At 31.4% G+C, this 26,069-nt stretch overlaps 1 protein-coding gene across 2 annotated transcripts in view; it reads right to left on the bottom strand.

Moving 5' to 3' along the window:
- Nucleotides 1-1,234: 1,234 nt before the first annotated feature.
- The window catches only part of LOC145242414 (mitochondrial sodium/calcium exchanger protein-like), a 166,975-nt gene continuing 142,140 nt past the window's right edge, over nt 1,235-26,069 (bottom strand). For both annotated transcript variants that reach the window (XM_080105450.1, XM_080105449.1), the window contains exons 14-17: nt 13,484-13,559; nt 12,144-12,224; nt 9,583-9,647; nt 1,235-8,804 (exon numbers count right to left, since the gene is read on the bottom strand). In XM_080105450.1, coding sequence (XP_079961576.1) covers nt 8,604-8,804; nt 9,583-9,647; nt 12,144-12,224; nt 13,484-13,559 — 423 coding nt within the window. In that variant the 3' untranslated portion in view covers nt 1,235-8,603. The remainder of the gene's footprint in view (nt 8,805-9,582; nt 9,648-12,143; nt 12,225-13,483; nt 13,560-26,069) is intronic.

Genomic DNA, 26,069 nt, shown 5'->3' with positions numbered 1-26,069 from the left:
GTTTTCAGATATAACATTACAAATGAAAAAAAATAAGGTGGAAACCGATTTCTAGTTTCACTTTTAGTCCTAAATGTGGAATTTTGAATTTGGTAGCAAGAATGTTTCAGTAGAAAGCAGGCAGGGAAGTTCAGATTATTTTTTATTCTTTTCTAATTTTATTTCCAATCAGAAAACATTTTCTTGGATTTTTAACGAAATTCCAGTGCTTGGAAAAAAATTGAAAATGTCACAAATCAACAAAATTAAATTATTTTTTTGATAAAGTAATAAATTCATTATAAATCTTTCACGTTTAACAAAGTGTGAAAGATTCAGATTGAATCACATTTTTTGCTATAAAATCATGCCAGGTTAATTAGAAATTCGACACTGTTTGCAGCTGGTGGAAAATAGAACAGACATTTTAGGAGCAAGCAGAAAACCATATATGTAAAGAATACTAGAAAATTTTGTTGAACGAATAAAGTGATTTCCATAAACAATGAAATAATTTTAACAAGATGAAACAGATGAGAAAAACTAAAACAAGAATCATTTAGTCAAACTGTTACAAGTCGAAATATAGCAAAAGACAAGATCTGTAATTTGGGGTCAGGAGAATATGTGTATAGCGATCTGAGCATAAATATAAGGAAAGCAAATATGCACACAAAAAGCCAAAGGACATTTTAACAGGGAATCAGCTAATGTAAAGTTTGTTTTCTTCAATGAGATATATATATATATATATATATATATATATATATATATATATATATATATATATATATAAAATATCTAGTGTTTCCTTTTCAGATTAAATATGTTTTTAACTCATTTCAAATTGTTTTTTTTTAACATGTTTCATTAACTGTTTGCTCATTATATATATATATATATATATATATATATATATATATATATATATATATATATTATATATATATATATAATCCATTTTTATTTAATTAAATCCCCTCATATCCTACTCTAAAAATTAATCTGCATTAATTTTTGAATACGTTTAACTCAAGAAGGATTAGTAAAGTTATAGTAACTTAGTATATGGCAGCAAAAAGCATTTGTTTTACTGGTTAGTTATTTTCAGGTTGTAAATACTCTTGTCCAAGTTTTGTTAGCCCCCACCTCAAATTTATACTATATACCTTCAAATACAGAGACAAAAAAAAAAAAAAGCAAAGGTTCTCCATGTCTTTGATAATGTTTCATAAAGTTTTGTATGGTTAGTAGATTGAATAAAAAAAATTTTTTTTTTTTTTCTAGATTTTATAGCTTCACTTTCAACAACCAAACTTTTGCCGGAAGAGAAAAATGTCTTTACTTCCAGTTTTGTCAGGAAATGCATTCATTGTTGCAACCACATAAAACCTACTTTTGGCCAATACACAAAGATACTACCGAAGCAGATGAGCAACTTTAAATACCAATAAAAATAAATAAAAAATTTCGTTATCTTTGCCTACAATCGTTTTCTTCAAGTCACCTGGTGCCCATCATTTCACATTGTCAATTTTTCAAAGTTTAAATGTTACTATAAAGCTTTATTTTCATTTTCTTTTTACAAGTTGTCTGACTAAGGGGTGAGGAAGATTTAATAAAATTTTGAATTTCTTAATATATTGTGAAATTTTATATTGCACACAAGTGTTGAAAAATCATGAAATAAAAAAGTGTAAATAATTTGAAAACAAATCTAAAAAATAAAATTCGATCCATAACCATGAGTTATCAAGAAGCACTAAATGTCATGTGATCTAAGGTTTGTTAAGTTTCTTTGTAAAACAAACTTATTGGAGTATTGAACAATTAAGGGAGACAACTCCTAAATATCAATTCGCTTAAACTAATGACATAAAAGCACGAAAATCGCAGCAGACTGAATTAATGAAAGATTTTTATCACTTTTGCAGAGTAAGTTTTTTAAAATTGAATTTTAACATTCTTATTGTTAAAACGTGCCAACTGAATGGATACATAATATTCATTCTCATTTCAGAGAAAATCTGTTGCATGCAAATGGAGTGTAAAAAGAGCAGAGTCATTAGGTGTCGGCACGACTCAGCTAAACATTTAACTATAGGTGCCAATCATTTATTTAAACTATGGCAACTATGGTGCAACTACACTTAGAACTTTTAGTATGGAAACTGGATCTTGTCTAGAAAGCTTGATCATGGTTCTAAACATCTGCCATACACTGGCTACAACCTGGCAGATTTTCATCTCCACATATCTTACACATGTGGACATGACTACAATGTTTGAAAACAAAATGGAGGTTTTTTTGTTTCATTGTGATATATAAAAAAATATAAAAAATTGAAAATTAAATGGAAAGTATGTAAATATACCCAGAAAAAAAAAGAAAAAAGAACAAAGCAAACTTTTGGACTGCAATAGTTGGCTATAATGCAAATATATATCATGTATGTATGTATGGGTAATGGCTGACATTAAGGTGCTGTAGTGTTCGTTAAGTAAAAGGAATGTAATCATCCTGATAATCCATGAATATCAGAAGCGTCAGCCAATCAACGTGAGGATCAAGTGTGTGGAGTTGTTAGCATTTAACTTCCCTTCTTCTACACTAAAAATACTATGTGTAACAGGGAATAGATCAATTACATAGGAAAGGGTCTAAATTTAAGCCCCTGTGAGTATAAATATACAGTGTAAGTGGGTGACTGGTAGTACTTGCCGAAATAGAAATTTCCTCTGTAGGTTATGATGATCATAATGATGACACTCCTAGGATTAAATCTAGTGTATAAATATTACAAATTAATTGTGGCTAAAATGTTGCTCTATACAGTAATAGCTAATAGCGTAAACAAACTTGTATGTGCCATCTGTTGGTGTAGACCGACAGTATTTTGGTCTAGAGGGGAAAAATTGCATCCTATATAAGTGAAAGTGTGTGTGTACATTTTCCTACACAATATCTGTCAATTTTCAGTCTACAGACTCGAAATTTGATATACAGGGTACTGAGATTTGAGAAAATCCTTGTAATCGGTTTTCAGACAGAAATTTGGCTGTTAAGGGGGGGGGGTCAAAGTTCAACGATTTGACCTTTGAGAGCACTATCAAACTCCTGACAATTTGGGGTCAAAACACTTGAAATTTTAGATATAGGTTCCTTGGACATGGATCTAACTTAACCTGATTTGAGCCCAAAACAATAAATGTTAAGGGGGTCATAATAGGGGTCAAAGTTTTAAAAAATTTGACCTCTGCAGTCTGTACCAAATTACTCAGACAATTTCTGGTCTAAATATTTGAAATTTTACATAAAGGGTATCCAGAGATAGGGCAAGCTTTTTAATCAGTTTGGGTCGAAAATTTGAGCTATAAATATATATGTATGTTTGCATAACTGCCTAAAACTTTCGACAAAGGCGACGGATTTTCACAAGATCAGTATCATTTTGAAGCTCGACCCTTCAAACAACAAATACTGAAAAATTGGCTAAAAACATTAATTTATTCACCTTCAACTGAACACTTTTCTACAGGGAGCGGGGTCGCTTTTTTCGCAGATATTTTCGAAAGTCATCCTCTCTTCAATTGTATAGCCTTAATTTAAACCTATGTCACTTGCGGTTTGGCAGTGGTCGTAACAGCAAAGATGTCACTTTTTTTTTCCTCCTTTGCAGTACAGCCTGCCTTCCTACTACCACTTTTTTTTTTGCTCAACACCTCCAAACACCCGGGCAACACTGGGCACCCATGCCCATAATATAAATATAATATAAATATAACAAATATAGTGACTGCTAAATTTATGGAGTGTTTGATTTTTGTAAAAGTGTCTTTAAAAACTGCGGTAATCATCTAATCAATATAAAATTTACACCAATTGATAAAGAATGTGCACTTTATATGTGTGTAACCTTTGTGTTCATATTCGTTGTTTAAATATATTTTGGGGGACTTATTGTCCACCCTTTTCCTTATTTGTCCCTTGTTAAACCCCTTAAGGTCCAAGGGACCCACTAAGCACACACTCATTTTGTGGTAAGAAGGTGAATGAGTGTAGAAAAACAATTTCACCAGGTGCTTTTGATATCGGAAATTAAAATTGGAAATTTGAATGTGTTTAATTTATCTTTTGCATTTTGAAGTGCGAGATTCATTGAATATATTATCAATAATTATTATCTTTCAGATGAGGATAACAAAATATCCTTTACGAAAACGTTAAAATAGGCATGCTTATTAATCTTTAAAAACAAAATTAAAAATTTTGTTTTCTAATATGTGAACTTTCCATGTACCAGTACATAAAGAATGCTTTCAAGAATTGATACTAAAATTACTTTTTAAAAAAAAAACGGTGTGAAAATTATAAGTTATAATTGTATCTGCGTATTATGTTTTTTCCAAGACACGGTAGCCCGTTATGGATTACAAAAAGGTTTTATCTCCTTTGAAAATTAACTATAACTATGAAGGATTTTCATAGATGATGGTTGTTACATTCCAACAAGTTGCATCCCCGCAGAGAGTTACCAAAAACGGTCCTGTTAAGGGCCACCAAATTCTAATGAAAGTCTTTGTCAACTTGATTTCTGCAATAAAGAATTGGGAAAAATACAGTATGATCTACTTTATGGAAAAACAAAAGTGTGGCTCATTGTAATTAGAAAATAAGGAAAAATGATTTTAATCATGAAATTAAAAACTGACTTAAGTGATATTAAAACTGACTTAAGTGATATTAAAACTGACTTAAGTGATATTAAAACTGACTTAAGTGATATTAAAACTGACTTAAGTGATATTAAAACTGACTTAAGTGATATTAAAACTGACTTAAGTGATATTAAAACTGAGAAATATGTTAAAAATTTATGTTTCCCTACTTTCGATTAATCAATTATTATGAAGGAAAAACATTTCACCATAAGTGGTGTTTGTAATTATAATTTAATTCCATTATTTAAAAAAAATAAATATAATTTTAATGTAACTAGATGGACAAATACATTTTTTCATTTCAATAACTGCTAAGTAGACCTAGTATAGAATTCAATACAATATGGAAACCAGTAATTATAAATAGATAATATATATAAGTACAGAGATAGATGTACATACATATACAGTAATAATTAGTGATAAATGGTGATATTTGCAACTAGAAATAAACGTAGGTTTAAGGCTCCTAAAATTCGTACTAGAATTGTCTGCAATGACCCGTGGTGCAGAGTACTGGGAAAAATCAATTGTAAAAGTGATATTCTCCTGAAGGTTGAAGGTTCAATCCTTAGTGTTGGCGACCGAAAAATACATTTGCAGATTACTTAGGATCTCTATCCAGTCATGGCCAACGGAACAAGCGCACACTACCCCCGTGAAGTAAATAAAGGGTTTCACTCGAAGTTATGTACAAATTCCTGAGTTCGACAAGATACACCTGAATAAGGTCGGAGGTTATATCAACCGAAACGTGAAAAATCACACTCAAGATGAGAACAGAACCAATCCTCATCTGGAGCATTCCGAAACGTCATAATTATATTCTATTTATATTCTTAGAGCCAATTTTATTTAGCACAAAACGTTTACTTGAATCGAAAACCTTTAACATAAAGGACATATGGCAGAAAATGGGTCAAACCTGTTTTTTTTGAAAAATTTTAAACTTAAAATTCTATTCAAAATTATAGTAATTATATTATTCTGCTTTTAACATAAACTTCACGGTTTTATTTTTCTGGTAGAACCAAAAAGTTGTTTTGATTTTAACAGATTTTAATAGCTTTAGAAAAAGCAGTTTTCGATCAATTGGTGGTCACTGTTATATAACTTGGGGAGTTAGAAGAGAGTAAGTTCAATTCTATAAGAGAAAACTTATCGAGATAATACAAAGCTCAACAAATTTCAATGGAGCTTATATAGGAGACAATAAAAGTGGAAAATGAATTCACAAAAACTATATATTGGTAAATATAGGATTCATTTACTTAAGCGTATGCATACATTTAGTTGGAGAATAAAGGGGACTCTTTATACCAAGGTATTTCGAAGCCTAACGCTTCTCATCAGAAGTGTAGAGAAGATGCTAGACAATATAATGGGGATTTGACATCTAGTGAGGGATTCATCAGGAACGAAATAAATTATTGATGTTGTTTGGACTATATAATATGCTCCTTTATCTTAAAGTGTAATGTAAAAAGGTATATAGGGTGTTTATCAGTCTTAAAAATGTAGGTAGTTTATGTGTTTAAATTCAAGGGGAAGATATAGGATAGGTTGGGTGGTGGTTCTACTTTATTTGTATGCAAGATGTGTAGTATCTATGGAGGGTTTATGCTAAAAGGTATTTTATCAACAGAAGAGACCACAACAGCACTTAAAGAAGGGGGCATGTTTTCAGACATAATATTATGATGAATTAAAGCAGGGGGGCATATGCTAAGTAGGATTTTATCAAATGTAACGCTTATTACAACATAACATAAAAGGACTATGGCTTATGGCAAAACGTTATGAAAGTTGTGGGGTAGATTACATGGGGCATTGTGTACTAAGGCTTTAATTTAGAAGATATGGGAAGACTTAACGGTGAATTAAAATTGAATTGATAAGTTATGAGGGGGTATGAGGTAGGTAGTTGTAACAATATAAGAATTTTCAGAATATAATATATAGTAATAGTCCTAAGGGTTGTGCTGTTACTAAGTGTAAGAGGGGAATATAAGGCAAGGTATAAAAATAGGGGAGTAAAGTAGCAAGAGGTGAATAAAGAGACAATTAGGAGGTGATGAATAGCGCGGTGGAATAGAGAAAAAAAAATTTAGTTAATTAGAAACTGTTGAAGAAATATGTATACAAAAGACACAAAAGGTATGAAGTATATATAGGGGCAGCAAAGCAGAAAGTTCTGTTTGCAGGCTACCCTATATACTTTATACCTTTGTGCTTTACTTTTGCTTAAGCATTCAACATTTTTCAGCCCAGTCAAGGGCTAGACTACTGTTATTAGAAATCCTATGGCAACAAACTGCATAGGAGAGGAATGTAGGTATATGCAAATGGGAGCCTGCTGTCTTGCAATATCTATCAGGACTTGCAGAAGTCCAGTGGTTGCCGAATCATGTTCCCATGTAAAGAAAGCAGAATTATCTGATAGTATGTTAAAGACTGGAAAATTGCATCGAAGAGATTTACTACATACGTTTATGTTCAAAACGTTTATGTATATCAGATGTTCAAAACGTTTATGTATATCAGATGTTCAAAACGTGCAAAGCCAGAAGAAAATTAGTTCAAATTCAAATTAGTTCAAAATATGCATCTCAGAATATGGAAAAAAAAAACTTTTTGATTTAATGTCAAATTTTTTATTTTATTTTACTTATTTTTTTTTTTAATGGAAAGTGTTCGTTTCATTTTCATAAGAAAATCAAACTCAACAATGAATCTAATTTGGATATCTTTACAACAATTCATTCCAGAATGTAATCTACTGGATCATTTTTCATAATTTTTGGAAATTATACTAATTTCACCATTACATGTAGCTCCTGTTTTCACCTGAAAATCGTTGGTTTAAAAGATCACCAATATAAACAAGCATTAAAAACGTTTACATCTTATTTTCCGTATGATAATTAAATCTGGTTTTGATGAGTATCACTAAACTTTGAAGAAATTCATAACATCTCACTGGAAATATGAAAACACAACTGAAGTGCAACAGCTTCAGATCAAAAGCGACATTTTGAGAACAATTTTGTTAATTCTAATACATTTTGACTTATCAATTTTAACTCTAACATCTTTACACCGTACATGTACATGCATCCACCGCAATTAATCATGTGGCTCCTTACCAGAGTGCTCAATAATTTTATACCTTATATTACCATATATCAAGTTCAAATGTATTTATAAAATCAAATATTTTCAAGTAAAAAATACAAGGTAGAGCTTTATAAACCTTGTGGCAACATTCAAAATCGTTTACACAATGCACTTCAATCAGAAACACGTTCATAATAAAAGCAAAACCAAAATTGTCAAAGGAAATCAGATGTCAAAACCACAGATAATGAAGTTTTGAAATCAGCATTGCCTAACAATGCCAGTTTGCTTAAAAATGCCAGCTGTGGAAGAGTTAAAGTCCTGATTTTCTCAACACTGATGAAGTTTAATCATAGTAATATTGTCAGCAACTGATACAGACTATAAAGCTGCCTAGCCTTTCTTCACTTGAAACAAATGATTTTATTATGAACCGGTGGTCATGTCAAGACGCATCAAACGTGAATCGGTGTAGACTATTTTGAATATAGTAACAAATTCCAATAACTGAAAATCTATAATAAATCAGTTTTCAACATTTTGCTTAGATATTCAGAAACAAAGCTAAAGTAAAGTAACATACCTTACACAAAGTGCTCAATATCTTCAAATAGAGCTTTATAAACAAAAGTTTGACTTGTGAATACTTTTCTGCAGTTTACTATATATATATATATATATATATATATGTTTTAACCAATATCCATGATTTGAACATTATAATAAAGGAGTTGAACTTTGCCAATTATAATTTTCTAGATATAAAAACAACCGATGATGAGTGGTCATAGGAGCCAACTGGGCGCAACGATGATTTTGTATTCTGCAAGGAAAATGATTGCCACAAACAAAGAGTAAAGCAAGATAAGGTAGATCCCAAAAGCACGAGTCATCTGGAACTTCATGATTGGCAAGATGAGGAATGAAGATAAGAGGCTGACACCGAGGAAGAACGCCAGGATGAGTTCTTGAAATGTTACATCCAGCTGGAGAACAAAAAAAAAAAAAAAATTCACAAAAATGAAATGTACAAGGAAAAAATTTCATAAAATCCATAGGAAAATGGGATGAGGTAAATATATTCTCATTTTCAAGTAAGCATGGATCGGATTAAAGTGTAGTTTCTGTTCAGTCTTCAAAACAGCCTTTAAGATGGAGGCATTTTTTTTCCACCAGGAGTTCCCTTTTTGTGTATGTGGTGGAGAGCTGGATCCCTTCAGAGAACAGACTGTCAGATCCAGCCAATCATTATGAGGAAGAGTTAGAGACTAGATCATAATCTGTTGGATTTGGAGGAGGGGAGAGGGAGAAATTCTAGATAAAAAATATTTTGGTGATTAAAACATTTAAAACTGCACACATGCTTTACAAAATCTTTGCTTGCATGGTTTTTCATTTAGGGTGTTAGCATTGGTTGCAACTGCAAAATCCAACGCTCAGAAATTAGGATTAAAGCACAGAGATGAGATTTCAAACCAACCTTTTAGCCACTCTCCATTGAAAAATGGAAGAATGACTTTACTCATTACTCAACAAAATGCTGACAAGACAAAAGGCTATTTTCTTAGAGTGCTTCTTGTAGATTACTTTTCAGAATTAAACTGGCCTTGCATCATACTTGGAATGGAGACAGGTAAATTTAACAAAAATTTTAAAATCATGTGTTACATGCAAGTATTATAAAAAAAAAACTTCCACTTTTTTTTTAATTTACTTTCAAAAAGGACTGGGTGGGGAAGACCATGTAAATTAGCAACACTTTACCTTGTACTGAGATTGATAGAGAGTTGTGGCTATTGTGAATGGAATTCCAATACCAAGCAGAAGATCTAGACGTTAAGAAAAATGTCACATCAATGTTAGTTACAATTTTTAATTTTTTTTTTTTCAGAATAGGAATTTTGATTTGCATTCTTTTACAATCCAGTTAGCAACCAAGATTAGCAAATACTATTTTACTATTGTACAGGTAAGTTAAAAAAAAAAAAAAAAAAAAAAAAAATGTATAAAAAAGTAGATATAACTTGAACTATATATCTACTCTTGATCCATCCAACCAACTCCTTTATTTTCAACATGGCAACTCTGGATAAAAAGAATGAAAAGCAAAACATTCTAGAAAAGTATGAAGCAACCCATAACCTGATTAGGTTTATAAATCTAGTCTTTGATTAAGTCACATTAAATATTAGATTATACAATGGATCAATTAATGTTCCAGAAACATTTAAATCTTTGAAATGCGACACAAATGAGGAACAGACACAAGAGACTAACCTAAACATTACGCTGAGTGCACCACTCTTTAGTGTGTTAAGTTTAAATTGTGCTTACACTACTTAACCATCAGCGATTGGCTGGCAAAATTTGACTGCCCAGTGCCAATTATTACTCAACTAATTTTGTACAGCCAAATGTTTTAGAGTTTGTGCCAACTTAGCTTATTTTAGAAAAGCCAGTGTTCCTCTGCAGTCAGAAAACATGCTGATAAAGTTTTGCATGATGACATCTCTAGAGAGAATTCTTTTTGTATAGCAGATTTACTAATTTAATCTTAAAATGGTGACATGTAAAAATAGTCTTGTAAGCAACAAACACCAAAAAGTTAAATTGCTTTAACATTTTCAGCTATCAATGACAATACATGACAATTCAATAAAATGAGTTTTCTGCTGTCGATATGTCGTAAACACCTTAACACTATCCACTTCAAATGGAATTTGTAAATTCAGAAATCTGAATCCAACCCAGTTTCCATGTATTTTTTGTATCCATCATAAACAAGCATTCTTCATGTGAAAATCATCTCATGGTGATGAATCACATGAAGATCAGCATCCAGGATTAATTTTGAACCTTTGACAGAGAGACTAAGAAACTCCTGAAGTCAATGAAAAAAAAATTGATGCCGAACAAAGCTATCACCACTGGGAGATATTTCGCTCGAGGAACTTTGGTGGCAGATTCTTTATTACTACCTTTTTAATTTTCAGAAGTTTACAACGAAGATCTTTGTTTAATGACCATTGGTTACAAAACAGGAGTTGCTTTCCATGCAAAGATATGCTCGTACAGTTGTTCTGCAATTCAAGATTTCATACTGGCTGGAAAAACATGCTGTGATAGGACATCATTTCAGATGTCTTAAGATTCTTGAACAGGTGTCATTTTATTCCTTGCAAATTAGGACAAGATGACATTCTTCAAAGAAATCCAAATAAAGCCGACAATTAGGAGAAATAAGTGAATGCATATTTTACTCCAAACCATCAATAACTTTATATTAAAAATCTGACGTCATCCATAGATTTTATGAACTGGATAAAAAATGGGTGTAAATGTGACCAGATTTGAAAAGCTTAAATGCTTATATTGTTGATAAATGCTTATATTGTTGATAAATGCTTATATTGTTGATAAATGCTTATATTGTTGATAAATGCTTATATTGTTGATAAATGCTTATATTGTTGATAAATACTTATATTGTTGATAAATGCTTATATTGTTGATAAATACTTATATTGTTGATAAATGCTTATATTGTTGATAAATGCTTATATTGTTGATAAATACTTATATTGTTGATAAATGCTTATATTGTTGATAAATACTTATATTGTTGATAAATGCTTATATTGTTGATAAATGCTTATATTGTTGATAAATGCTTATATTGTTGATAAATACTTATATTGTTGATAAATACTTATATTGTTGATAAATGCTTCAATAAAAACAGTTAAACTACTTAACTTTTTAGTTATACCAAAAATCTGAACAGAATTCAAGAAACAAAAACCTCAACTACAATAAGACTTTTAAAGCAGACTTGCACAGATGACAAACGAGCATGAAAATGTATCAAAAAGGAAGAACTCCAACTAAGTTCAAATGTACTTTCAACCCAAACTGTTTTCCAATCATCCTAAAAGGAAATACCATAGAGCTAGCATCAACTTTATTTGAAAGTGAGAGTTACAATTAATGTTCAACTGCTGCATGCAATCAGGACTTTATTCATGGGGAATTACAAATAGAATAACAAAAGTTAACACCAGGTAATAAGGAACAGATTACTGTAAGATACAGGAAACTTAAACATAATTTAACCCCCCCCTCATTTTATCATAGTCAAAACTGGACTAAGAATACCAACTCATAACCGACGAGTTAATCATTTAATAATGAAAAATACCAAATTTATTTGAGATGAATTGTAATTCATATTCAGTCAGACTGGTGTTAAAATTGAGATTACATTGAAGCAAACAGCAAATAAAATTAAAATAAGAAATAGGTTTTAATTTTTTTTTAAAGGATACTGAACATCTGTCCGCCAAAGACAGCTGATATAGCGGTCCGGGGTTGGCCACGGCGAGCAACAGAGATATCTGAAATGAAATCTAAGGCAAAAAAATTTAGATTTTTCTTTTTAGCATAAGATAAAAAAATATTATGAAATTAAATTTTAATATCAAGATTTGACATTTTAGATCATATTGTAATTGCTTATTTTTGTCAAGCAATTTTGCTACTTTTGCTATGAACTAGAATGATTTTGCATGTGCAAAGTTGCAAAAGATTTGTTTTGCTCATAAAAACAAAAGATAACATGAAATTCTACTGAACTGAGAAAGAAATGATTTAATTTTAATGAGATCAAAAGCTAAGAACTTCTGAACCATTGTGTCGATGTATCGGATCTACAGTACAACAGATAAAGCTATTGGCTAAGTGATTTCTGGAGGGTTAGGGTTCGATCCTTAGTAATAGTCATAAGAATTCAATACAAATTTGAAATCCTCAAAAATTTAGTTTTTAATTTTAATGTTTTTTTTCTTGGGGGGGGGGGCAATAAAGTTTATGAAACTAATTTGCTCATGTTACCCTGTTTAGATTACAAAACACATGCAGCAGCAGCAGCAGCAACAGCGATCTTTATGATTATGAATCTATGCTAAATTTCTAAGCTTGGCACTGATTGATGGAAGCATTTAACTTTCTTTCCAAATTACCCAATTAGAAGCCAGCTTTCAGATAATATACAAAATAATGCTCACTAGATTTTTTTCTTGGCAAGAAAAATATTAGAAAGGATTATTCGGCTTGAAAATAATCAAGTCTGAAATGTGAACATTACAGTTCAAGGCTCTTGCGTCTTAACTACGTCCACATGTGATGTATAAATTCAACCAGTACCAACAGCAGCAGTGCATTTTCACATTTCAAAGAGTGTGGTTGTCATCGTCACAGACATCTTAACTACAACAGATGTGCTGCTGATTGTTTTAAGCAATCAACAGCTCTGGGAACAAGGACTGCTATCTTCATTAAACCAACTACCTTCCTTGCGACTCTAGACAGCGGCACATCCTAACAATTAACAGGACAATACTAACTCATCCAAAATAGAAGTTCAGCTATTTCATCCCAAATTTTGAAATATTGGGGTAGATTTGTTTTTGAAACCTGATAAATCTCCAGTAAGAATTTCAAAATTTCCATACTTAGAAATGCTATCAAATACTTTTAAGATAGCTTGTTTTCTTCTCTAGTAATTAAACCTCTTTTATAATGAAGATCCTTTATTCGCTTAGCATATCCTTAAAAAAAAAATAAATAAAATAAATAATAATTTTATGTCAAATATAAAAGCACTTACCTCCTAAACTGTTGCCCCAGGCCAACAGAGTCAAACCTAAAATAGTTTCGCTTATATTAAAGTAAATTCCAAATGTCTGCAAAAAAAAAAAAAAAAAAAAAAAAAATTCATAGTGCAATAAATTTTTTAAAGATTATATCTTAAATCATAACCTAATGGGTCGACCATAGTTGAATGACTCCGTTTTCATTAACTACTAAACAGATGTAGGGGAGGATGCTACCCCTTTCCCTATATTACTCCCCTTACCATCGTTCCTCATCCTATAATACTGAGTACTTAGTGATGACATTAAGTAACATTTAAATTTGGGTAGGATTTCGGATTAGACCTCGATGTTCCAGCACAAACAGTCAAGGTAAAAGGATCAGGATACTCTCAAGTTTAAAAAAGAAAAAAAAAATCTTGATTGAAATTTTTCAAGCTGTACTAGAATTTGAAAATTAGAAAAAATGTGCACATCTTTTGGCTGTTCCAAGATTTTCTACAATGGTCACCATTTGAGAAGTTGCCAGAGGAAATGTATTACCCCCCCCCTCCCGATTTCTTTTCATAATCTCTTAGCATAAACTCTAGCTATTTTAGAAATTGTGGTTAAGCCATGGATTGACAATGGACAAAACTGAAGACCTGATAACTCAGAAAATATTCATAATTATATGATCATTTGGTTTCCTAGCCCTCAGATGTTATTTTGAACCACTATGTACAGAGGAGAGTGGAGAAAATTTCAATAAGCTCACAACACCAAGTTCCTAATAATCTCCATGAAGTAATGTGTAATATAACAAGGATCACCTGATCTGAACATTTACATATCACAAAAAACGCAGAAAGATTTTTATAAGATTACAAAAGTATTCCTATTCTCAAAAACGTTTAGCAGTAAAAGGCATTTTTGTGCATATAGGAATCTATCATCATGTTATGTACTCTGTATAAATACTTCAAGTTTAAAAAAAAATTGAATTATATATATATATATATATATATATATATACATACTTACATCTTAACAGTTTCAAATTAGTCTGTTTATTCCAAGTTTTTTATGTCATGCTCAATTTTTAAACTGCTAACACAAGTTTTACAAGACAAAAGTCTATAAAAAATTACTCAAATGCCAGGCCCAACATAAATAATACCACTATTAAAAATCTGTACATGTTTCATAAACTACTAACCAATGGCATTAAAAATCTGTACATGTTTCATAAACTACTAACCAATGGCATTAAACTGTACATGTTTCATAAACTACTAACCAATGGCATTAAACTGTACATGTTTCATAAACTACTAACCAATGGCATTAAACTGTACATGTTTCATAAACTATTAACCAATGGCATTAAACTGTACATGTTTCATAAACTACTAACCAATGGCATTAAACTGTACATGTTTCATAAACTACTAACCAATGGCATTAAACTGTACATGTTTCATAAACTACTAACCAATGGCATTAAACTGTACATGTTTCATAAACTACTAACCAATGGCATTAAACTGTACATGTTTCATAAACTACTAACCAATGGCATTAAACTGTACATGTTTTATAAACTACTAACCAATGGCATTAAACTGTACATGTTTCATAAACTACTAACCAATGGCATTAAACTGTACATGTTTCATAAACTACTAACCAATGGCATTAAACTGTACATGTTTCATAAACTACTAACCAATGGCATTAAACTGTACATGTTTTATAAACTACTAACCAATGGCATTAAACTGTACATGTTTCATAAACTACTAACCAATGGCATTAAACTGTACATGTTTCATAAACTACTAACCAATGGCATTAAACTGTACATGTTTCATAAACTACTAACCAATGGCATTAAACTGTACATGTTTTATAAACTACTAACCAATGGCATTAAACTGTACATGTTTCATAAACTACTAACCAATGGCATTAAACTGTACATGTTTCATAAACTACTAACCAATGGCATTAAACTGTACATGTTTCATAAACTACTAACCAATGGCATTAAACTGTACATGTTTTATAAACTACTAACCAATGGCATTAAACTGTACATGTTTTATAAACTACTAACCAATGGCATTAAACTGTACATGTTTTATAAACTACTAACCAATGGCATTAAACTGTACATGTTTCATAAACTACTAACCAATGGCATTAAACTGTACATGTTTCATAAACTACTAACCAATGGCATTAAACTGTACATGTTTCATAAACTACTAACCAATGGCATTAAACTGTACATGTTTCATAAACTACTAACCAATGGCATTAAACTGTACATGTTTTATAAACTACTAACCAATGGCATTAAACTGTACATGTTTCATAAACTACTAACCAATGGCATTAAACTGTACATGTTTCATAAACTACTAACCAATGGCATTAAACTGTACATGTTTTATAAACTACTAACCAATGGCATTAAACTGTACATGTTTTATAAACTACTAACCAATGGCAAGTGTCAATTTGAGCCCAATTGGATTCGTTTACAAAAACAATAGAACGAAAACTACTATTACACATTTGCAAAACAATTTTACAGAGAGAGAAAGGAGAGGAGAACAAGCATTTTTAGGTAAAACTTAACATGACTGAAGCTACTGCACTGCAATGGCATAAACATTATTTGGATACTGCTCCATCAGAAACAATTTTGGTGGTATGCAGACTTTAATGTGATTATACAGACAAGTAATATCCAAATTCGGCAGTTAGCCTGGAAGACTGCAAAAATTTTGTTTAACCAGCATATCAACCTTCTTTGGGTCATATTTAATGCTGTATATAAGATTTGAATTTTTAGAGTCGATTTTTGCTTGGTATATTCGAACAATGTTTTGGTATAGTTTGTTATTTGATGGTATTTACTTTTCATGGTAAAGATTTACTCTTTGAAAAAGAAAACTCTAAAACCATTCTAAATTTTTTGAAGAGTTCTTTTAAGTTTGTGGCCTTGTAGTAGTGTTGAATTTGTGTGAGATCATAGCAATCAAGTAAAAAGTGTTTCACTGTATAAGGTTCGTGACATGGTATACATTTGGGGGTTCTTCACTTTGAATATATGGGAGTGTGTTATGTATGTGTGCCCTATCCAGATTGGTAAGAAGACTTCTTTACGTGATTTTCTGGGATTTAGGGGGGGGGGGGTTAAGTATAGGCATGATTTGGTAGAGTTTGTTTTGGAAATTGTTCCAGTTTTCCTGCCATTTCTTTGTAATAAAATTATTTATTGAAGATTTGTAGTTCATGTATGGGACATTTATGTCATTTATTTGGAGTTTTAGGCAAGTTTTGCCGCCATGTCAGCTTTTTCATTTCCATGGAAACCATAGTGACTAAGAATTTAACAGAAGAAAGTTTTTGTGTTGCATGATAGAATGGATTCTTTGTAACAGTTTGATTAGTAAGATTTTTTTTAATTTTTGATTTTTTAATGATTCAAGTACTGATAATGAATCTACAAATATTATTTCTTGGAGTTTTGGTTGATAATATCTAGAGCCAAGTTTATGGCTGTAATTTCTGCACTATACCTAGTTATTTGCTAACTGTTTCTCCCGAATAGTGTTTTCTGAAATAGTGGCACATCCCACTTTGTTTTGATCTTTGGAACCATCCGTGTAAATGTGTGACCAATTTGGGTAAGAATCCAGAATGTTTAGTTTTTCTCTATAGTCTGCAGAGTGAGTATTGGATTTAGGATATATTGTCAGGTCTAGTATGACTTTTTGATTTAACAGACAGGGTGGGAGTTCTGAGAGATTTTCCTCATGGATGCTGGTTTGATCTATTGAGTTGTCTTTAAGTGGTTTTATTGTTTTTTCCATGTAGAGACCAAAGGGTCTAATTGCATTTTCTTTTGAATAGACGTGTGTAGTTGAGATTGAAAGTGCATTGATAGGCAGAATTTTGTGGGTTTGATTTGAGTTTTAGATAATATTGTAAGCCTAATTTTTCACATATCAATTTTAGTGGAGGTTCATAAGCTTCAGCATATAAGCTTTCTATCAGGGAAGTTTTGAATGTGCCCAAGGCAAGTTCTAATCCTGTGTAATGGATAGAATCTAGAGTTTTTAAGATACTTTTTCTTCCATAATCTAGTCTGGCTCTTATCAGGGTTCTATATAATTTTAGGAGTCACGAGCAGTTTGATACCCACTCAGTATTTGCTATAACCCTTAATAGCTGTAGAGTTTCGAAACATTTTAAGTGAGGAATGAATAAGAGTTTTTTGTCAAAAATAAGTCCCAGAAATTTATGTTGGACAGCTATTTCGATTTTTATTCCTTTAAGGTTGAGAGTTGGGTCATTGTGCATTTTCCTATGATTACAGAAATGGACATTTAGTTTTGGTTGTTGAAAATTTAAAGCCATTTTTTGTGGTCCATTGTGTTAGCTTGTTTATGCATATCTGTAGTTGGCATTCTGACGTATGAATATCTTTTGATCTATGACAGAAACATGGGTTATCCATAGTTTAGACAATTTACAATAATTTTTATATTAAAAGAATGCAACTGATAAAATACATCCTTCCTGTGTTCTTGTGTCTGATAGAAGTTTTACAGAATCAGACTAACCCTATCAGAAAATCTTTTATCAGTATAGGTAGTCTGCTCTTAAATCTAAGATTGTATAGGTCTTATACCCTGTCGCGATGTATCATATGCCCTTTCTGAATCAAAAAGATAGCAATTGCATGTTCTTTTTTTATGAAAGCTTCTTTGATAAAGGTTTCCAATCAGACCTGTTGTCCATTGTTCCTCTTGTTTCTAAAACCACTTTGTAGGTTGGTAATTGAGTCGTGGTTTCCAGATACCAGTTCAGTCGTTTATCATTCTTTCAAATGTTTTGCAGAGACAACTTGTCAATGCGATTGGTCTGAAATTTTGTGGATTTGAACTGTCTTTCTCTGGTTTAGGGATGAGGATTACGATAGCATGTTACCAACTATTGGTTAGTTTTCATTTGAACTATATTTTGTTTAGCGTGTTTAAAAGACGTGTTATCGATTTGGGAGGAAGTTGTTTCAGAAACTCATAATGTATCTCATCCGCACCGGTAGCTGTATTAAGTGCTTTTAGTAGTTCATTTTTAGTAAAAGGATATGTGCATTCTTGTTTAAATTGAAATTTAATTTGTTTATCTTGTTTTGTCTTTTTGAAGGATTGACTAATTTTTACAAGAGGAATTGTTTTGAAAAGTTTCAATGAAAAGATTTGTTATATTTTTTGTCTGTTATTTAATGTTTAGAAGGAGATGAAAGGGAGGGTGAGTTTTTACTTGAAATTTTCCTTACCATGTTTCACACTTGTTTGGAATTTGTATTCGAGTTCATCTGATTTCTATAATCTTTCAGGCTTCATCTGATTTCTATAATCTTTCAAGCTTCATCTCATTTCTATAATCTTTCAAGCTTCATCTCATTTCTATAATCTTTCAAGCTTCATCTCATTTCTATAATCTTTCAAGCTTCATCTCATTTCTATAATCTTTCAAGCTTCATCTCATTTCTATAATCTTTCAAGCTTCATCTCATTTCTATAATCTTTCAAGCTTCATCTCATTTCTATAATCTTTCAGGCTTCATCTCATTTCTATAATCTTTCAGGCTTCATCTCATTTCTATAATCTTTCAGGCTTCATCTCATTTCTATAATCTTTCAGGCTTCATCTCATTTCTATAATCTTTCAGGCTTCATCTCATTTCTATAATCTTTCAGGCTTCATCTCATTTCTATAATCTTTCAAGCTTCATCTCATTTCTATAATCTTTCAAGCTTCATCTCATTTCTATAATCTTTCAAGCTTCATCTCATTTCTATAATCTTTCAAGCTTCATCTCATTTCTATAATCTTTCAAGCTTCATCTCATTTCTATAATCTTTCAGGCTTCATCTGATTTCTATAATCTTTCAGGCTTCATCTGATTTCTATAATCTTTCAAGCTTCATCTGATTTCTATAATCTTTCAAGCTTCATCTGATTTCTATAATCTTTCAAGCTTCATCTGATTTCTATAATCTTTCAAGCTTCATCTGATTTCTATAATCTTTCAAGCTTCATCTGATTTCTATAATCTTTCAAGCTTCATCTGATTTCTATAATCTTTCAAGCTTCATCTGATTTCTATAATCTTTCAAGCTTCATCTGATTTCTATAATCTTTCAAGCTTCATCTGATTTCTATAATCTTTCAAGCTTCATCTGATTTCTATAATCTTTCAAGCTTCATCTGATTTCTATAATCTTTCAAGCTTCATCTGATTTCTATAATCTTTCAAGCTTCATCTGATTTCTATAATCTTTCAAGCTTCATCTGATTTCTATAATCTTTCAAGCTTCATCTGATTTCTATAATCTTTCAAGCTTCATCTGATTTCTATAATCTTTCAAGCTTCATCTGATTTCTATAATCTTTCAAGCTTCATCTGATTTCTATAATCTTTCAGGCTTCATCTGATTTCTATAATCTTTCAGGCTTCATCTGATTTCTATAATCTTTCAGGCTTCATCTGATTTCTATAATCTTTCAAGCTTCATCTGATTTCTATAATCTTTCAAGCTTCATCTGATTTCTATAATCTTTCAAGCGTCATCTGATTTCTATAATCTTTCAGGCTTCATCTGATTTCTATAATCTTTCAAGCGTCATCTGATTTCTATAATCTTTCAGGCTTCATCTGATTTCTATAATCTTTCAGGCTTCATCTGATTTCTATAATCTTTCAGGCTTCATCTGATTTCTATAATCTTTCAAGCTTCATCTGATTTCTATAATCTTTCAAGCGTCATCTGATTTCTATAATCTTTCAGGCTTCATCTGATTTCTATAATCTTTCAAGCGTCATCTGATTTCTATAATCTTTCAGGCTTCATCTGATTTCTATAATCTTTCAGGCTTCATCTGATTTCTATAATCTTTCACGCGTCATCTGATTTCTATAATCTTTCAGGCGTCATCTGATTTCTATAATCTTTCAGGCTTCATCTGATTTCTATAATCTTTCAGGCGTCATCTGATTTCTATAATCTTTCAGGCTTCATCTGATTTCTATAATCTTTCAGGCTTCATCTGATTTCTATAATCTTTCAAGCGTCATCTGATTTCTATAATCTTTCAAGCGTCATCTGATTTCTATAATCTTTCAAGCGTCATCTGATTTCTATAATCTTTCAAGCGTCATCTGATTTCTATAATCTTTCAAGCGTCATCTGATTTCTATAATCTTTCAGGCGTCATCTGATTTCTATAATCTTACAGGCGTCATCTGATTTCTATAATCTTTCAGGCGTCATCTGATTTCTATAATCTTTCAGGCGTCATCTGATTTCTATAATCTTTCAGGCGTCATCTGATTTCTATAATCTTTCAGGCGTCATCTGATTTCTATAATCTTTCAGGCTTCATCTGATTTCTATAATCTTTCAGGCTTCATCTGATTTCTATAATCTTTCAGGCTTCATCTGATTTCTATAATCTTTCAGGCTTCATCTGATTTCTATAATCTTTCAGGCTTCATCTGATTTCTATAATCTTTCAGGCTTCATCTGATTTCTATAATCTTTCAAGCGTCATCTGATTTCTATAATCTTTCAAGCGTCATCTGATTTCTATAATCTTTCAGGCGTCATCTGATTTCTATAATCTTTCAGGCTTCATCTGATTTCTATAATCTTTCAGGCTTCATCTGATTTCTATAATCTTTCAGGCTTCATCTGATTTCTATAATCTTTCAGGCTTCATCTGATTTCTATAATCTTTCAGGCTTCATCTGATTTCTATAATCTTTCAGGCTTCATCTGATTTCTATAATCTTTCAGGCTTCATCTGATTTCTATAATCTTTCAAGCTTCATCTGATTTCTATAATCTTTCAAGCTTCATCTGATTTCTATAATCTTTCAGGCTTCATCTGATTTCTATAATCTTTCAGGCTTCATCTGATTTCTATAATCTTTCAGGCTTCATCTGATTTCTATAATCTTTCAGGCTTCATCTGATTTCTATAATCTTTCAGGCTTCATCTGATTTCTATAATCTTTCAGGCTTCATCTGATTTCTATAATCTTTCAGGCTTCATCTGATTTCTATAATCTTTCAGGCTTCATCTGATTTCTATAATCTTTCAGGCTTCATCTGATTTCTATAATCTTTCAGGCTTCATCTGATTTCTATAATCTTTCAGGCTTCATCTGATTTCTATAATCTTTCAGGCTTCATCTGATTTCTATAATCTTTCAGGCTTCATCTGATTTCTATAATCTTTCAAGCGTCATCTGATTTCTATAATCTTTCAAGCGTCATCTGATTTCTATAATCTTTCAAGCTTCATCTGATTTCTATAATCTTTCAGGCTTCATCTGATTTCTATAATCTTTCAAGCGTCATCTGATTTCTATAATCTTTCAGGCTTCATCTGATTTCTATAATCTTTCAGGCTTCATCTGATTTCTATAATCTTTCAGGCTTCATCTGATTTCTATAATCTTTCAGGCTTCATCTGATTTCTATAATCTTTCAGGCTTCATCTGATTTCTATAATCTTTCAGGCTTCATCTGATTTCTATAATCTTTCAGGCTTCATCTGATTTCTATAATCTTTCAGGCTTCATCTGATTTCTATAATCTTTCAGGCTTCATCTGATTTCTATAATCTTTCAGGCTTCATCTGATTTCTATAATCTTTCAGGCTTCATCTGATTTCTATAATCTTTCAGGCTTCATCTGATTTCTATAATCTTTCAGGCTTCATCTGATTTCTATAATCTTTCAGGCTTCATCTGATTTCTATAATCTTTCAGGCTTCATCTGATTTCTATAATCTTTCAGGCTTCATCTGATTTCTATAATCTTTCAGGCTTCATCTGATTTCTATAATCTTTCAGGCTTCATCTGATTTCTATAATCTTTCAAGCTTCATCTGATTTCTATAATCTTTCAGGCTTCATCTGATTTCTATAATCTTTCAGGCTTCATCTGATTTCTATAATCTTTCAGGCTTCATCTGATTTCTATAATCTTTCAGGCTTCATCTGATTTCTATAATCTTTCAGGCTTCATCTGATTTCTATAATCTTTCAGGCTTCATCTGATTTCTATAATCTTTCAGGCTTCATCTGATTTCTATAATCTTTCAGGCTTCATCTGATTTCTATAATCTTTCAGGCTTCATCTGATTTCTATAATCTTTCAGGCTTCATCTGATTTCTATAATCTTTCAGGCTTCATCTGATTTCTATAATCTTTCAGGCTTCATCTCATTTCTATAATCTTTCAGGCTTCATCTCATTTCTATAATCTTTCAGGCTTCATCTCATTTCTATAATCTTTCAAGCTTCATCTCATTTCTATAATCTTTCAAGCTTCATCTGATTTCTATAATCTTTCAAGCTTCATCTGATTTCTATAATCTTTCAGGCTTCATCTGATTTCTATAATCTTTCAAGCTTCATCTGATTTCTATAATCTTTCAAGCTTCATCTGATTTCTATAATCTTTCAAGCTTCATCTGATTTCTATAATCTTTCAGGCTTCATCTGATTTCTATAATCTTTCAGGCTTCATCTGATTTCTATAATCTTTCAGGCTTCATCTGATTTCTATAATCTTTCAGGCTTCATCTGATTTCTATAATCTTTCAAGCTTCATCTGATTTCTATAATCTTTCAGGCTTCATCTGATTTCTATAATCTTTCAGGCTTCATCTGATTTCTATAATCTTTCAGGCTTCATCTGATTTCTATAATCTTTCAGGCTTCATCTGATTTCTATAATCTTTCAGGCTTCATCTGATTTCTATAATCTTTCAGGCTTCATCTGATTTCTATAATCTTTCAGGCTTCATCTGATTTCTATAATCTTTCAGGCTTCATCTGATTTCTATAATCTTTCAGGCTTCATCTGATTTCTATAATCTTTCAGGCTTCATCTGATTTCTATAATCTTTCAGGCTTCATCTGATTTCTATAATCTTTCAAGCGTCATCTGATTTCTATAATCTTTCAAGCTTCATCTGATTTCTATAATCTTTCAGGCTTCATCTGATTTCTATAATCTTTCAGGCTTCATCTGATTTCTATAATCTTTCAAGCTTCATCTGATTTCTATAATCTTTCAGGCTTCATCTGATTTCTATAATCTTTCAGGCTTCATCTGATTTCTATAATCTTTCAGGCTTCATCTGATTTCTATAATCTTTCAGGCTTCATCTGATTTCTATAATCTTTCAGGCTTCATCTGATTTCTATAATCTTTCAGGCTTCATCTGATTTCTATAATCTTTCAAGCGTCATCTGATTTCTATAATCTTTCAAGCGTCATCTGATTTCTATAATCTTTCAAGCTTCATCTGATTTCTATAATCTTTCAGGCTTCATCTGATTTCTATAATCTTTCAGGCTTCATCTGATTTCTATAATCTTTCAGGCTTCATCTGATTTCTATAATCTTTCAGGCTTCATCTGATTTCTATAATCTTTCAGGCTTCATCTGATTTCTATAATCTTTCAGGCTTCATCTGATTTCTATAATCTTTCAGGCTTCATCTGATTTCTATAATCTTTCAGGCTTCATCTGATTTCTATAATCTTTCAAGCGTCATCTGATTTCTATAATCTTTCAAGCTTCATCTGATTTCTATAATCTTTCAAGCTTCATCTGATTTCTATAATCTTTCAGGCTTCATCTGATTTCTATAATCTTTCAGGCTTCATCTGATTTCTATAATCTTTCAGGCTTCATCTGATTTCTATAATCTTTCAGGCTTCATCTGATTTCTATAATCTTTCAGGCTTCATCTGATTTCTATAATCTTTCAGGCTTCATCTGATTTCTATAATCTTTCAAAGGATGTCCTTTTTGCTTTTTGATAACTTTACAAACTATTGTTCTTTTTTGCTTAAAAAAGAGCAGATTATACTTTGTTGGTTGGAGTTAAATTTTCGTAAGGCAGCTTTATGTTGGCAAATTGCTTTTTGGAATTCATTGTTTAACCAGGTTCTTTGTTGTTTGTTTGTTCTGCTACTTTTAGGTACACATTCATGTGCAATGGCTAGTAGTGGTTTAGAAAAGTATTCTATGGATTTATTTGGGTTTTCCTGAGAATTTTTATTGCCATCTTTTTATATTCCAATTTGCTTTTTTTTTTCCATTGGTGGAGATGAATTTTTGTTTCTTTCAAATTTGTTAAAAATCACATGAATCTTCTTGAACCTTCCAGTTGTAGTCCATGAGGATAGTAGGGTCACACAAAGATAAATCTAAGGCTAAGTAGGTGTCGGAAGCGGGATGAAGGTATGTGTAGGATTTATTGTTTAATATACACAAATCAGTGTTGTTAGTAATTTTGAAGATTTTTTCCTTATCCAAGAATGCAGATCCCCATATTTCATTGTGACTATTAAAGTCACCTAACAGTTAGAAGGGTTTGGGTAACTGATTTATTATTTTGTTTAGCTCTATTTCAATTCTTGGATCCTGAGGTGGGATGTAGATAGTGCAGATATTTACAGTTCTGTTTAGTGTGGCTGCAGCAGCAATGGCTTGAATATTAGTGTTTAGATCTATTTTGCTTTGTGGGATATTATTTCTAATAAGTATAGATACTTCTCCAGATTCTCTGTTGGGTATTATGGATGTGATTGTATTGTTTGTATTTTTATATTTATTTTATCTTCAGCTTTTAAAAAGGTTTCTTGGAGACATATGATGGCTGGTTGATGGTTTGTTATAAGAAGTAATAAGTCATTTATGTTGGGTTTTGGGCCCCGGCAGTTCCATTGGATGATTTTTTGGGTTATGATTAGATTTTATTTGTTTTTAACTTTTGTTAGTCGTTGGTGTCTGATCTTTGATCTTCTGTGCCCATTTCTTCAAATCCGTTTGGATGGAGTCACTTTGTCTAGAAGTTGAATATGGTCTGTTTATTTTGGTTTTAACTTTTGTTGGTTGGTGGCTTGTTTCCAGTATCGGTGTTTTTGTTTTGTTTTTTGTGGGTCTTACAAGTTGAATCTTGGTTTGGGAGTTTTGTTCAGTTTTGCGATCTTTATTTTTGATCTTGATTTGTTTTATAGTTTTGTTTTTTTTTAGTTTTGTTTAACTCTTCCATTAATTTCCTTATTTCATTGAGTAATTTCATAAGATCTTCCGGTTTGATTTGCTTTTGTTGTTTGGTTATTTGATCCGGTGGTATGCTGTATGTTTTTTTATTTTGTTATTTCAGAGGATCTTGTATTTTCGGCTAGGTTACAAGCTTAGGTTATATTTATTTCAGCAATTTCTTTTTCTTCCATTTGTTGCATTCTCTTGATTTTGCACTATGGCCTTTTTGGCAATTTGTATGGGTCTCGTTTTCTCCACACCTAAATCATACTGGAAAGTGTGTGCACCGGTCTCGATGTTGTCTGTACCTTTGGCAGTTGTAGTATCTGATAGGGTTTGGTATGTATGGTTCTATGTTTCTTTTCATACTATTTTCATGTTACTTGGGATTTGATGGGTGTTAAAATTTAGGATGTAAGAGTTTGTATTGATAGCTTCACCATATTTTTTTTTAATTTAG

The sequence above is a fragment of the Euprymna scolopes genome, chromosome 21 (genome assembly GCF_053919585.1).
Source record: "Euprymna scolopes isolate OS-2025 chromosome 21, ASM5391958v1, whole genome shotgun sequence".
NCBI lineage: Eukaryota > Metazoa > Mollusca > Cephalopoda > Sepiida > Sepiolidae > Euprymna > Euprymna scolopes.
The sequence above is the reverse complement of the archived record's forward strand: the minus strand, read 5'-3'. Positions and strand labels throughout refer to the sequence as shown.